General features: G+C 36.9%; 1 protein-coding gene across 5 annotated transcripts in view; it reads right to left on the reverse strand.

The window, feature by feature from the left end:
• Positions 1-16,166, reverse strand: part of PLEKHA7 (pleckstrin homology domain containing A7) — a 98,970-nt gene that overhangs the window by 22,517 nt on the left and 60,287 nt on the right. For 4 of the 5 annotated variants that reach the window (XM_017726586.1, XM_017726587.1, XM_017726585.1 and 1 more), the window contains exons 8-12: positions 14,524-15,003; positions 8,680-9,196; positions 6,525-6,611; positions 6,044-6,163; positions 4,174-4,227 (exon numbers count right to left, since the gene is read on the reverse strand). In XM_017726586.1, coding sequence (XP_017582075.1) covers positions 4,174-4,227; positions 6,044-6,163; positions 6,525-6,611; positions 8,680-9,196; positions 14,524-15,003 — 1,258 coding nt within the window. The remainder of the gene's footprint in view (positions 1-4,173; positions 4,228-6,043; positions 6,164-6,524; positions 6,612-8,679; positions 9,197-14,523; positions 15,004-16,166) is intronic. The other variant, XM_017726589.1, reaches the window with a different exon arrangement.

The following is a 16,166-nucleotide window of genomic DNA, read 5'->3' on the forward strand; positions in this document are numbered from 1 at the left end:
TAAAACCTAATTATGCTTCAGCAGTGAAAAGAAAACTTTTGTTAAATATTCGTTTTTATTAAGAAAAAATTAGTAAAATTTTGGATTACAAGTATTTTCAAATCTGGCTTTAGTTTTTGAGAAGTGTTAACAAAAAGGATTACTAGTTACATTAGGCTATTTAGTAACTCTTCCAGTAGCTTGGAATTCTGGACAAAAGAGCATAATCCCACCTGTCCATGGTTATAAAAGTCCTTTTCCTGCAAAATCTCATAGTTTTAACTATGTTGTCGTGAGATCAACTATGAGAGTTGTGCTCTAATGGCTTTCTTGAAGCCAAAGACTGGAATAGTTCCTTTACATGCACGGTTGCAACAATAGCAGCATTCATTAATGACTAAAAATACAACTTTTGGCAAGTGTTTCATTCTACAAAGGACAGTATCTTCCTCAGCACAGGGCAAGTTTTATTAAAGACAGACTGCTATAAAAACGTTATAGTGGAATTAAATGTAATTAATCTATTTTGATGTGGTTGTAATCTACCAAATCTCTCATTCCATAAATCACTGGTTTCATATTCCATCTCTGGCAAGATTATCTCCTCACATAACACAGTTTTAGAATAGGTACTGAAACAATACTCAATTGTACTTCCAACCTTCACAGCAACCTTAAAAATTAAGGCATGTCTATGTCTGTAGAAATGTTTATTATTTCCACTGTCTACACAGGACCCTCTTTGTGAACAAATGAGGTTAAGAAAAGAGCAATATAATAAAGCTCATTAATCATACATTTTTTTAAAAGCCTTAAAATCTAATGATTTAATATTGCCTGTTTGGAACACTTTTAAAGATTCATTAAAGCAAATACTATCTTACCACAGGACCACCTGGTGATTAGTAGTATTCATATACAGTGTATTCTTATTCATATGCAGGCAAAAACTTATGAAGAAAAATTCACCTCAATATTGTCTTCAGTAATATAAGAGGAGAGGTTTTGATACAAAAGCAGAAGTTATTGGCTTTTTTGGCGAGGTAGGAAGGGTATAAAGAGGTAGTTTGCTTTTATACCAACTGACTGGCCATCTCAAGACTTGAAGCTACATACTTCACTTACTAACCTAAGAGTAACCTAGAGGATCATGTTAGGTTTTTAAAAGTAATTAGATTTTACTCTAAGTGAGGCAAATATTGTCTACTGTCCTCCAGTGGCAGACCCCATTCAAAGACTTCTCATGTACCTTTGTGTGGTGAAATATTACTTCACCACCAGAATCAAAAGTAATTATAATGCTTCCAAAAGCTTTCCATTTTTTGATTTTTTTTCAACGATTACATGTTACATAGAAGAAAAATCGCTTTCTTTCAAAAGTATTAATGGAATTATTTAAATGCTAAATCCTATATATAATTGTAACAATTAATTAAATATAAACATAAAATACCAGCATATTAAAAGTAAAAATTTTGCATATTTAATTATCTGCAAGCTAAGACAATGCAAAAGCCTTTTTCAAAGCAACGGAATTAACATAAAAACAAGTCTACAGAATTTGGGGATACTTTAAATTACAAAATCAAAACTGTAAGGAATTTGTTAACTATCAAGCAGTGAACATGAGAACATAAAAATCAAGCATGCTTTCACATTTTCAAAATTTCACATAGGATTCACTATTCGACACATTCGTTTTCAAAACATGATAAAATGAAAACCAAACACCGAGGTCAGCCATAATTTCACATACAAACCCCAAAAGGGGGGGAAAAAGGAAAAAAAATAAAAAAAAAGGGAAGTAAAAAAAAAATCTTACAGGAAACACTGCTGTGTACCAAAAGACACCTGTAAAAGCCAGAACACTGACTGCTACTCGAAAAAGCAATGGGATGAGCACAGTCCAACGCAAGCAGTCTTACATGTATACTGGATAGTAACCCTTGTGCTGAGTTCTTTAGCACTTTGTATATCATGTTGATCAGAGGTCCATTATTTTCTATCTGTTTCAAACAAAAGTTTAGTCATAGCTTGTTACAGATGTCAAGATTTAAACCCCCAAAGCTTACAACTCAAAACTCCACAAGCAGCAGTGATCACACACTCTCAGGTCAAACCTAAGCATTAAACAGTTTATTGCTCAATCACAATTCCACGTTGAAAAGTTTTGTTCTGAAACCTCTAAGAGAGATCTTGAGAAATAATGGATTTAGTGAAAAGAAAAAAGCTTAACTCCAGTTCCAAAATGTTCAGTCCTAATTGAAACTGTTTAACCAGGGTGGGTCTAATTCAAAGCCCAGTGAAGTCAAAAGAGAGACTTGAACTAACTGGCTTTCCAAGTCTCCAGTGTCTTAAATGGAAAACATTACACACACTACCTGTGAATTTGCCATATTCCACCATTACTAAAATATGCACTCTCTTGTTTTCCTTATATCACAAATCAAAGCATTGCTACATTTAGTGGCAAAACACAAATGTAACCAACACAAAGACACCTTCTTGAGTTTCACATGGTCTCTTTAATCTCTCAGCAATCTGACCTGAATTTTCACATTTCTCAACCACGACTGAAAGAAGGTTACTAGGAAATGCTCATTTTGAAAAATTACATCATTCCTTTGGAAACACGCTTGACATTTTGACTGTCAAGATTTTCAAAAGGGAACCAACTGGCATTAAGTTTCTTTTCACAGAAATATCAAGTGCCCCCATACATTTTTCTTTCTGCCTGCTTTTTTTAGGTGCTACAGGCAGCAGAAAGGCACAAGGGGAGCTCCTGAGAGACCAAATAACTCCTCATGTTCCAGACTGCAACAAATTAATCTGGACAGAATCTACTAAAAAGTTAAAGTTAAAAACCCCTTCTAATAATTTTGCTAAGCATATCACATTTCAGAGGCTTGAACCATGGTCACTTCAACTGTGAAAATTGTTGTGTTTCATAATGGACAAAACATTGTGATTATTAATAATTTCTCAACTCATAAGACTTTTCAAATCGTAATTAGTCATAAAATTCATCTGATTGCTTGGGCTGCAGTTACATTTGGCAAAGCCATGAACAAACCAAGGACAAGGCTTAAAATTAAATGCATCCAACCAATTTTAAATTTGTGTATTAATGATTCCAACATATTTGAGCATTTAGACTACATATACATCACCCATATTATATGCTAAATATTGTATGTTTATACATATATGCTACTATATGTATGTATAGTATATATTACTAATATTTTCCATTTATTATTTGGTTAGAAATTAAGGAATTAAAACATCAGATAAGATTGAAATACACAAGCTCATAGGTGCAGTCAGCACATTAGCTGCACATAGGCAGCTATGCACATGCAAACCAAAGAACAAGGTGTCAAATTTCCCTTCACCTTGATTTTTCAGGAATCATTTTTATATGATTTATATATGGCAAGACATGCTACACACCATAGAAAGTGGCAGACTACTTTGCTAAGCAAAACAATTATATCTTTTTGGTGTTTTTTTTTTTTTCCTTCAAAACCTGATATTAAGAAGTCTAGATTTGCTTTCAAATTTCCAGCCATCAAGAGTACCAGATACAGAAGTAATTTAGATAAATGATAGGATCCTCAGTATCATATTTAATTATTTTTTAAAAAGAAATACCTCCTAACATTACTTAATCAGATTATATCTATGGATGGATGGATGCATTTGAAATCTTTTAGCTGTAATAACATGAAAACAATGACAGTGCTAATTACTCACACTTTCACAAGAACATATGGCATATTATACAAGTAAGGAAAAAGTCAGTTTAAAAAGATTTAAAGAGGAAAAGCTGGATTAAGAGAACACACGTTTTAACTTAGAGGTGTTGACTTCATACTTGTACTAATGCTACAGCAGAGAAACATTTTCAATCTGTTTATCTGATTTCCCTAAACCCACGTATCATTCATCTCAGTATCAGTAACACAAGTTGTTCTCACAAACTAATGAACTACATTTTCTGAGTTTGCACTTTAATTGTACAGTCACTACTAAAAAGACACTCAATATTCTAAGCACAACACTGAGGCAAAAGACTGTTTCCATCTCAGACTAGAAAGCAACTTTAAAATTTGCAGGTACAAAGATGATACAAAAAAGACAACTGGGTTGAAAAAAAAATAAAAAGTTAAGTAGACATGTGTAAGATCTTACCTTTAGATCCAAATACTCCAGATCTTTTTTCAACTGGATATATGTGTCATCCGCCTTCAGGTAAGTACATAGGGAGAAAACAGTGCAATATATTTGAATGTTTGAAACCATTTCAGAATACTTGGATTCGCTATATACAAGAAAACAAATGAAAGAGGGAACAAAATAACAGAGTAGGAGCACATAAAAAAGCACATTTTCTCCACCAGCATATTGCTATTTACAGCTAAAAAATGGGCAAAATATTTCCCAAGAGTATTACTGTCTCATTACCCACCCTCCAAACATCTAGATTTTTGTTTCCACCTCTAATGAGACATAGAACTACCTGAAACAAGACATTTTCAAAAGCTGTTTTCTCAAGACCAATTTCCACTGACTAGTCCTTCACTGAAAAAGTTACAGTGGTGTTCTCCAGCACGATATGAGTCTTTGGGAGAAGACGAGAAGACCTGTACCTGACTAAATGTCAGGCATAACTAGAAGACATCATACAATATATCACTAGAATACTTTGGATCACAATTCGTAAGCATTTTAAGTTATGAATTCCTTTATTCAGGAAAAGTATGAAATAAGTTTTGTGAATAAAATTCTGAAAAAGATCTCACTTATATGATTAGACAATCCATTTTGTCTTTTAAGTAATAGCATTCAACTTGATCCTTAATTTTCATTGCCTCACCTGTAATTGCTATCAGCTTAATTTTATACACTCATCTAGCAACATCTTTATTACAGTCCCTTCAAGAAAAACATGCACAGAAGTCATAACAAAGATATTTCTCCTCTTTTGAAAGGGGATATTTGCAATACAAAAAGTTTAACTGTTGCAAATGTGCTACTTGTAGTTAGTCAAAATGCCCAAAACTTCCTAAAACTTTAACTGCTATTTTTGTCAGCATTTTATATCCTGGGCGCAATTAACTTCAGAATAGAAGAAAAACACAACTATACCTTTTCTCAAGTTTTGAGCCAATGAGAATGTGTAGTTAGAAAAAGAAAAGAAAAACCCTTTATGCCATAAAATCAATATATCACTCTTGCATTTCTTTAGAGGTGTTCACTTACAATTCTTGTCAGATCAGCTTGTAAGACTGACTGAGGACTTGACTAGAAAGTCTGCCCATTTTTGGAGAAAACCCTGTTATTACCACCCATCTTAGTGCAATTGTTCTGTAGGTGAGGTAAGTCGGGAAATGAAACTTCTTCAATTCCAAAAAATTACTTTAGTTTTGGGCCAAAGTCTTCACCAAATCCAAGAAGAGTCACCAGATTTTACTCCCAGATGGCTCCATTTTTGAGGCTCTAATAGGAACCGGAGAGCTCTGTGAGTACATTTCTGTTTGGTCTCACATTTACAAGTTTCATAACACCAGTGCAATCAAGAGCACTGTAGATGATCCAAGACGCTCCTGAGCTTTTATGAACCAGTGTTCACCTGCAGAACTGACACAGTTACAAGCTCATATGAATGTACAGACTGGCTGATGCATTTCAATTTGCAGGTGATGCAGCATGTGGCACAGGGAGCCAACCCCACCATGAAAGCAGCACAAAGAAATGGTTTTGCTTTAGAATGAACTTATACAGTATTTCAACCCACATTTCTGAAGATGCAGCATTTTCAGAAATAGTATAAATACACAGTATAAAAAGGAAGTAGACACTTTGAAACAGATGCACTGGCACCCTGTAACTTAAAAATGCTCATCTTTTATAGCAAATACAGTAAGCAAAGAAAAACCGCAAACAACCTGGGCACTGTGGAATACCAAAGAATGGGCAAGGAAGCACAGACTCAAGCATGCCACTAATGAAGCATTTGCAGAGTCACAAAATGTCACAGATGAGCCACGCAGCAGCTGACCTGATAGGTGGAATTAGTTGGCAAGTGCTGCAGTAACTGAGCGATTGTGTAATTTCTTATACTAGCCAACTTAGCCTGATGTCTCCTTAATCGAATGAGAAGCAATGTTAGCTCTTCAGGCTGCAGGTATTTAGACACATTGTAAAGAGGAAATTAGCAGTCTTCAGGGAGAGGAACTATAATTACATTTTTCACCTCAGTGCCCAGAAAGCAGTTACTTGACATGATTAAGCAATTATTTAATTAACTCTGCATTTGGTCAAATAAACACAATAAAACTTGAATCCTGTAGCAACAGACAGCTCGCCCCTGTTCACGCTGCAGATAAATGCAGAATTCCTACAGGCTTTACTGGCTTAAGATTAAGTTCTCATTCGAGTTATTTATGCTTTAACTAATAAAGTTAAGATTAAAGACTATGGATTTTAAAACTTAGCAGTGGTACTGTGAGGACACAAAAGGAGCTGTGCTCTGCACTTACCGACTTGCCGTGCAAGCTGGGCGCGCTCACAGTGTGTGTCATGTAGCCCATGGCAGGCATGGAGCGGCGATCCAGGTGAGCAGAGCTCTGCAAGAAGCCACAGCCAGAACATAAGCATTGTGTCCAGTGGCAGTGTGTTGCACCTGAGGGCAAATTCAGTCTGCACCTCTGCCACAGATTTTTTATTTAAAATCATGGCGTGCTTAGATCAGGGTAACACGGGCCAGCCTGATCCTTTGATGATTAAAAACTTAGGAATGAACAAATGCAAATTCAGCACCTGCGATGCTGGGCAGATCAGTGGGTTCTGGCAGTGCGAGATGCTTCAGCAGAGCGTGCAATGTAGCTTCCAGCAAATAAAAAAAAAATCACGAAGTTCCCCCCCACCAAACGTCTCCCAGAAAAAGGTTGGGCTGGATGATGCCCTCCAACAGCAGGCTTGTACTGCGCACAGGAACAACTGAGAATGCGCTCTTTTAGCCAGGGAACTCAAGCTCCTGACATGACTGACACCTTGTGGCAGTGGCTTCCATTAATACGGAGCGTTTTTTTAACAGTCATCCTTGATCTGCCCCTTTCTGCTTACAATATGAAAGGACACTGCACACTCATTCTTTCATCTTTCTCTTAAAGCCAAACTTCTGTGGCTTTCTTCAAAGCAGACTAAATGTCTCACAATTTATTTTTATTCCTGCCTCTTAATTTCACTGAATGCCGTTTTGTTTTGTCTCCCCCTCCACCTTTTTTTTTTTAAGTGCAGCTGGATGGAATTTAATAAAGCAGTCCAGGAAGTGTGGAATATCACAGATTTATGCAGGCATACACATTTAAATACTGTGTAAATGCTGTGTGCTTACATAGAAAAACACGAGCATTTTTCACAGAACTTTCATAGAAGTTCCACAGAGAAGTTTTAATTATGAGGAACTGTGTTTCCCGATATTGGTAAAGCCAGGATGCCATAAAAAGAGCTTAAAATTTCTGCAGTTACATTGCACAGGAAAGGAAAAGACTGCTGCACATGCCTTCATAAGGGATGTAATGCTCCTTCACCCTACACATGGAGAAACCAAAGTGTGGTAAAATATAATCAGGAGTTGAAAAAATATTAATTTCCAGTGCTGCACACCACTAGAATATTTCACCCTCTGACAGAATATTATAAATCTATAAATGCTGAAAGACATCCAACAGCTACAGAACATATACACTAGGAAAAAAATCTAAACTGTGCACAAAGCTGCAGCCTAAAGTCATGGTCATAAACACACACTGGGGTATCTGAATTTACAAGTCTCTCTCTTAGCAAATACCTTCCCTGTCAGAGTCCACAGCTGAGGTCAAAGAATTAAAGTGAATAGAGAGGCTTCCAATACCAATTATTCCAGATCTACCAAGACAAGTCAATCCTTCATTGATTCAACACAAATTTCCTCAAATTCCTTAGGCAAGGAGAGCCATTTGAAGTACCAAATGGGGAAACTTCTGTCATCTCTGGATTAAGAGGGTACAAGAGTCCCTACAAAAAAACCCACACCAAAACGATGAAAAAGGTTGAAGTTTCAGACCAATACTATTTGATTTTGGTTAGCCCAATGATACTCTGCAACGGACCTGAACTATTAAATGCATGAAAAATAATATATTTTACTATAGTAGCAATAATAATAATAATAATAATATGGAGTTTGCCATAACTAAAGGCAGAAACAGCTGTAAGACTAACCACAATAGCAAAACATGTAGAGAAAGCAGGCACGGCAAACACAAAGCTCCAAGCAAAAATAAACAATCAAGGGAGATTTTATCCCACTGAGTTTTATATTCTTGCCTACACACTCTCTATAACAAAACACAAAAAATACAAAATTTGTATACTTTATACGTGTAAGTAGATGCGTTCCAGTTTTTTATTAAAAGTACTCCAAACCTACGTGATACGCCACCAATTTTCCTTTCCTAACCAACAAAAGTTAATAAATCCAAATGGTCAAAAGGGCAAGAGCTTGAGGAGAAAATTATTCATTGTATTAGCTTTTACAATTTACATGATCTTTCATACAGGAGGAAGGATGCAACAAGCCACAACTAAATAAACTCTCTCTGTGTTGTACCATGTGTGCAATAGTTTGTAATCAGTTAAATGGATACAAACCTTTACAGCCCGATTCCGTATCTTCCTGGGGGATCCAGCAAAAGGAACATCCACAGTCTGTCTCTCATCAGATGGTTTAACTGTGAGCCTTTCTGCAGGAGTATGTGGTCTCCGTGGGAGAAAGCTTTTTGGAGGTCCAGGTGGAGGAATATCAGATGGAGAGGGCGGAACAGATATTGATCGTGGAACATCTAATGAACTTTTTGACTTAGCACGATCAATGAAGTCTGAAGAACCTACATAAAGTGGGGCTGTGGGGCTGCCATGTTTGAACTGCTGTCTCTGCTGCCACTCATAGAGCTGCCAAACAGTTCCATCCTTATTTGCTTTCCTTTCCTCCTGGGACATCTTCAAGTGGCTTACACGATCTTGTGCATATTTGTAGTCACTCGGCAAATTGCGGTTTGGTGGTGGTGAGCTCCCTGAAGGCTGCCTGGTATTCTTTGGCAAAGTGTGATAGTTTTCAGGAAAAGGAGGATTGGGACCCTGACGTGCAAGAGTCTGATCAGAAGTGAGGCTGTAAAAAAAAGGGAAGAAAAGGGTACATTTTAGCATACATTGAAGAGTGGGAGTGACTGATAAAAAAACACCTCTAATGACATAAGCATAGGAGCTACAAGACATATAACAGAATTTACAGAAATATTAACAAAGCAACATTAATGACATCTATCCTGCACATAAACACTGCACTGTATAAATACAGGATTTTAGTTTAGTCTTTAACCTAGGATGAACTACTAGAAACAAACTTAAGGGACGGCAGCATTATATACTTAGACTAAAAAGAAAGTCAAGAATATGAAGAAAGGAATTATTGTCATGTTTAATGAGTGAGTCTGTAAATTAAAACACTCCTTTTCACAGAAAGTGTGCTCACCACTAGGTGGTGCAGTTTACGAAAGCAAATGCATGTTCAGTGTAAATCTCTTTAAAAGCAGTAAGAAATCTCACCAATCCCAGAGTATCTCAGATAGTTTTTGTTCATGTGAATGAAGCAAAAAGAAAGAAAATGGCAGGGAACTTCTCAAAGTCCCCAGGTCTGTATGACTGACTTTCACCTAATGCTACTGGCTCAACTGTCTTGAGCAACATGAGGCATTTTAAAAGAAAGGTCATTGACAAAATGTCAAGAGGCATTACATCCTGGCTTTACTACCGCACTCATAAAATACTTAAACTGTAGAAAATAGATATTTTAGAAGGTAGTGTTAAGACAGAATTGGCAGAAGTTTTGACAAAGTCTAGTTAGTTCCCTCTCCTGCTTTGAAGTCAAAATCTTTCCGTAGCCTCATGCGTAAGAGCCTGCCTGCCTAATTTCTGACTCTTCAGTCAAACATCTGGGGGTTTTGTACTTGCAGTCATTTGCCCATTGATTCAGAATCTCCAAACAGAAAACCATTCTGCTAGGCTTGCTACAAAGCATCAACACAAAAAAAAAAAAAAAAAAAAAAACAAAAAAAAACAAAAAAAAAAAACAACCAACCCAGCACAAAACTACACAAACAAAGAAACTCCAAGCATGTTTTCATTTTTTCATTTTCATCACTTCACTCAATAAGTTCCACTCTCTGCATGAGAAGGAGACCTCATGGTTTGGAAAATGCAGGAATTCCACATGAAAGAAAGGGCAGGATGGAAAAGAACATCTTTGTTCAGCATCCAAGAATAACACAAGCAAGAAGGAAAGAACTGCTACCAGTAACTGCTGCTCAATAGTTGCCACCATCTCTTTTTACTTGCAGGATTTGGCACAGCTGGGCTGTCTTGAAATACAGATACTCTTAAGAGGATACATAATTCCTCAGGCCAGCAAGCAAAAAAAACTGTCCTGGAGGATTACAAATCTGTAAAAGCTCTGCTCTCTCATACCACAGAACCTTGATGTTACCTCAAATTTCACAGTGAGGATTAAAGCAGGCAGGTAGTATGAACACAGACAACTCAAAGATCAGCATACAGTGGTCGTGAAACCTCTTTCAATTCTCTAAATCATTGCATCATGTGTACTTTGAATGTCCTGTACTTTGCTGCCATTTTTTTCCACAGGAAAATAATGTGGTAGAAAGTTGGTAGAAATGTATTTTCTCTGATAGCAATAAGAACTGAGAATGCTTGGAGTGGATAATGCTTCAAAAGGACATCTGAGGCAGGCATGAAGCTAAGACAGATTCCTTTGGTGATTTCTCAGTGGAAAAATTTGGGGGGGGGGAACTTGACCACTCCTATACTCCAATCTAGTGGAGACCTCATGAAGGCATAAGCAAACTATCGAATGTTGCAAACCATCTCTGCGTGTTTATTTTCTAACTGGACATGAAAAGGTAGAGCACTGAGATCAGCTGGAATTGGCAGCAGTCAGTGAAGTCACCAGGGCTGGCAGCTTTAGGAGCAAAACCAGCCTGAAAACAAAGACCATGTGAGTTTTGCTGCGGGCAAGGGGAATCACGCCTTCCTTCTAGAAAAGAATGAATTTGAGAAGAACCAAAAACTGTTACTTTGAAAGCAGTACGTGGAGCAGCTGATATGAGCCATTTTCATGCAAAACTTCAGCCTGCTATAAAAAAAGAACAAAGTTGAATGTGCGTAACATTGCACAGGCAAAGTCATATTCAGAGCTGAACTTTGGAGGCAACTGCCTACATACAGGCACACTGTGTTTTCTCAGTATCTGAAGTAGGGAGAAACCTCAAGCTGAGGATGACAGGCTTTAAGCTGGTGGCATCTCTACCACACAAGGTTTGAGATGCTTAAGATAATTTGCATCATATAAAAATAGGCACTGAGACACACCAATTTCTAGATGAAGAACAATGTCCCAAATGACTCAAATTAATCCACAATGGACTATGGACTACTGCTTTCTCAGAGACTAAGAGTAAATGTGAGCAAAAGCAGCCGTTCTTGAGAATCTGCCTCATTTGAATGAAGAGGTATAGAGAATATAAAAAGGAAAGCAGACATTAAAGAGTGAATAAATGGCCTGATGTCATATTATATGACTATTGGCCATGAAAATCATTCAGAGCCTGGCATGGGAAACAACCACACAGAAGATATTGTAAAAAGAGAAGACAGATGTTCAAAAGGCAACAAGTACTATTATTAAAAACACTGCGCCCATTCATGGGAATGCACAAAAGCCAACAAAGACAAGTAATGTTTCTTCCTTAAGCAAATCAGGAAAGAACGGAAAGTTCTGCATAACAAGGAAGGTTTTAACACTATTTGCAAGGAAGGAAGTATCTCAACATGAGTAGTTGTGGGGAAATATTACGGTTAATTGGATTTATATATTTTTAAAATGCAAATAAACTGTTAGAAATAGCAAATTCTTCATAATTATGCATTGACTAAGTTTATGCAGGCACTGGAACCAGATCAAAACCTAACAATTTCTGAACAGCTGACATTTGATGGTCCTGACCTTGACCTTTAATTGCTTAAACCCAAAATCTCCTAAAAGCCTCCTTTCAAACCCTCTTCCAGTTCTTCAGCTCTCTCTGAAAAGCTGGCATGAATCTTACCAAAGCAGATATTCCCATCTGCTGAGAGCAGAGTGGGATTAGATGGCTACACTGGATGTCAGTGGAGTGCAGTGCAGAGTTCACTTGGAGAGGTGGATCTCCAAAGTGACAGGTAACATTTACAACTCAGCAAAAGGAGTGCTTTATTAAAAGGGGAAGTAAAACATCTGTTTGAAAGATTTAAAGATCTATATAAAAGGTGCCATTCCTACAAGTAGTCATATGAGCAACCTCAGTATTTGTGTGAACCCTTTATCTGAAAGAGTTCTTTCTTGTCATAATCAACTCGCTGGCAAGCACTGCATCTGTACACACCTGGGCCAGAAAACAAATAAAACTGTACTCATTCTGTGTTCAAAAATTATCCAGCCTTCTGAATCCTCAGAGGTTCTCTATTTGTAACATTTCAGCTGGAATAACAGTCAACATGGAGCATTAAAAAATTAAGTGGTCTACTACCACTTACTAAAATCAAAATGGAATGTCAATCAAATTATCATCTCTAGCTTAAGATTTCTATACCATGCAATCAGGAATATATTTGACAACTAACATTCCACTTCTATCCTTCATTTAACTACACTGCAGCAACCTCAGCAGGCTGAAAGTGCCCTTTAAAAGATGGATCTCTTAGTCTTTGGGAAGGTAACATGCAATTTATTCTGAACACAGAGAATATAATGGCATTTGTCAGGAAAAGGCAAAGAAAACAAGGTCAACTGAGCCAAAATAGACATTTTTAGAGATATGTGTATGCAGAAATAGATCTAGATCTCTATATCTGGATACAGATATACATAGACATACACATACATCTATCTTTATTTTCACTGAACACTTAGCAGCTCCAGCTGAGGTAGCTGGTTTTATCTGGAACAAAGCCTGGCACCTGCAACAACACTATCTTAACACTGCACCTGATACACACCCCTAAAGTTAATTTACTGGAACGAGTAATTAGGAAGAAAATCATACTTATTTAGATATCAGTCAAGCCTGTCACTGCCAGTACTTCTGATGTAACAAAACACCAACAGAAGCGTTTTAAGCATTAGCTCATTAGTTCAATCGTTTCCTGCATTATTTCAGGTAAATCTATGTGTGTAATAAGAACTAACTTACCAAGTACTTTTTTTCATTAAACTGATATTCTTCTGGGAAGCACTGATTGATATCCAAGCAAAAAAGATGGAATTTAATTGACTCTAGCAGTCTAGATGCTAAATGATATCAAATAGTAAGAAAGCTTCTTCAAGGGTAATTTCAAAGATAAAAGAGTAGAAGAATGAACTTCCACACAAAATTAGCAAGCCTTAAACTTCTTACTGGCTCCAAATTGACAAATGCTAGCTTCAAAAACCATTTTAAAAACTCCCAAAATGTTTTCTCCCTCCTAAAAACCACATGCCAGTGTCTCTTGTTTGTTTATACTATAATTAGATTTGAGCAGATTTATGAAACACTAATTCAGTAGATTAAGCATATTTGAAAAATCCTCACAAGTAGCATCAAGCCCAACTGTTTTTCCTGCCACTTGACACAAGGTGACGTTCTGAACAGACGCACATATTCATCACTTCATTTTTCCAACTGGTACTTAATCTGACTGCAGACTTTGAAAGCAAAACAATTACAACATTTTCAAACTACAAAAGCATTCCAGTGCAGATTCCACCCATTGGTGCAATTTATATAGTTTATAGGGACTGAAAATGGAAAGGAGAATCCTGGAGACCATACTAGGACCTCTTCATTAACTAAATGAATATATGGAGACGTTTCAATATGTGATACACACACTGTGAATCTGAGTGCAGTGATCTGACACAGAGGAGTGAATGGATGTTTGGAACAGGAACAGAAGGGAAAAGGAAAGTAATCAGCATTCTTTACTTTTTAAAGTGGAAAACAAACAATTATCTGTAATTTATATTGTGCGGTTGTTTATGAATAAGAGGCAACTGAGGGTTGCACTTCACTTTCCGGCTCTTCAAAATTTAAGCAAATTTTAAGAAGTTTTAAGCATCCACAGTGATTAAAAGAAGGAAAATAAAACAGCATGCTAATCTCACTTACTCTGTTTGCAGTACTGTGACAACATTAAAGGGATTTGATTAGCCAATCCCATATCGGCTTTCCCATGAGATAAATCCCTGAAAAATACCATTCTGCACTGAAGGAAAAAGTAAGTTTTCTTACACATTGTCTCCGTAAAATATTGTTCTGATTTGCACCAAAGGTATTACTAACACACATTTTCCTTTCATTTACGAAAATGTCACTTAGCAATCTAGCTAAAGATGGGCCTATTACTAACCTTTTTGTATCTCCTTTCTGGACTTTTACCCAGTGCTCCACTTGAGCCATGTTACTTTTTCTTTGAAACTGCTTATCTGGATTTGTTCTGGGAACAAACCCTCTTTTATACGAGCCAGTACCATTCTGCTCCACTAGGCCAGCACTCAATGAACTAGGAAGCGTTCCATTCTTCTCAGCTGGCTGAGGCTGAGCTACTTGGGACCACGATGCATTCGTTAAGTCTGGAAATAATGAATCAGCTTCTGTTAACGCATGCTTAGCCTTGCCCTTTTTGGTTTCCAGAGTTTCTTTTCTGTGGATGTAACGCTCCTCCTCCTCCTTTTCTCTTCTTATCTCTTCACGCTTATCATAACCAAGCATTTCAGCTGATTTCTGATAACCTTCTTTTGTGTCTGTAATCTCTGCCTTCACACACTCTTTGCAGGCATCCACATGATTGACTTGGGGAACAGCTTGCTGATCCACTTTTTCAGTTTCTCTGAAAAGAAAATGCATGTCAGTAATGAACACTGCTTAATTGTGGAAAGCTGGTGTGGCCTTGCTGCTCTTTTAGAAAGGATACCTACAAAATCACTGTCTGCAGACCGTGATAAATTTGGCATGTTAAGACAAATATGCTAAAAAAAAAATCAGTTGTCATCCGAGTTAGACAAAAGTTACATTTACTGTGCTGTCAAGGAAGCAGAAATTATTTATACACATCTGTAAAAATGACCAAAAATACTAGTATTGTATGAAAGAAATGTTCAACATAATGTTATGTACAAAAAGCTGTACGTCAAAAAAATCCTCCTATCCTAGGAAACACTGAAAGCCAAAAAGCCAAAACTAAGCTGCCAACTGCTCATGGCAAAATATAGAAAAAGTCTTTCACATCTTTGTAGCTGCCTCAGGGACTAGACATTTCTGGCCAAGAGAACACAGCAATATCTACATTTGAGTCAGGACTATTGCCCAGGGAATTTCCATCGGGGAGCTATTCCTTAAGAAAAATAATTGTTCCATGCTGCAGTGCACATTAGTTTACTAGTTTACTTATTTACCTTACTGCCTAAAAAATAACAGAAATCTTGATATTAAACTTTGAACAAGCTATAAAATGTCTGAGGATTCTAAAAGTTTCAGGTTGCTTTTGACACATTACATACTTCAGCTGCAATTTTCTTCATCTCCTCATAACAATAAGCTTCTCAACAACATTTTTTTCTCTCACAATGTAATGGGTTATCGCTGATCTCAGGGTAGCACCTCATCTCTGAAACTAAGTTCAGCTTCTTTAGAGCTTTATGGAAAGTAAATTCTGAGTAAGTGCCATGACAAAATTGTTTTCACTTCAGTCTAATTAGAAATGAATAGTCTACTTAGGAGGAAGGACACTGGATCAATACTTCCAATGTGCCAGGCTTCCCCCAATTTTTCTTTCAATTATTCCTGTCTTTATAAAGAAGATAAAGAAGAAAAAAGCAGGTACCAGCTTGTTTCTTGGAATTTAAATTAAATGTAGAAAGCCTTAACACAAATAGGATGTAAAGCTCTGGAAGAGATGTTGATCCTTTGCTTATATTTGATTGGCCAACAGAGAGCAGCAGTGTCAGATACTCTGAGAAACTGCACCGTAACATTTCAAGCCTCACAGCCACA

Source organism: Corvus brachyrhynchos, unplaced genomic scaffold (genome assembly GCF_000691975.1).
Source record: "Corvus brachyrhynchos isolate BGI_N302 unplaced genomic scaffold, ASM69197v1 scaffold62, whole genome shotgun sequence".
Taxonomy (NCBI): domain Eukaryota; kingdom Metazoa; phylum Chordata; class Aves; order Passeriformes; family Corvidae; genus Corvus; species Corvus brachyrhynchos.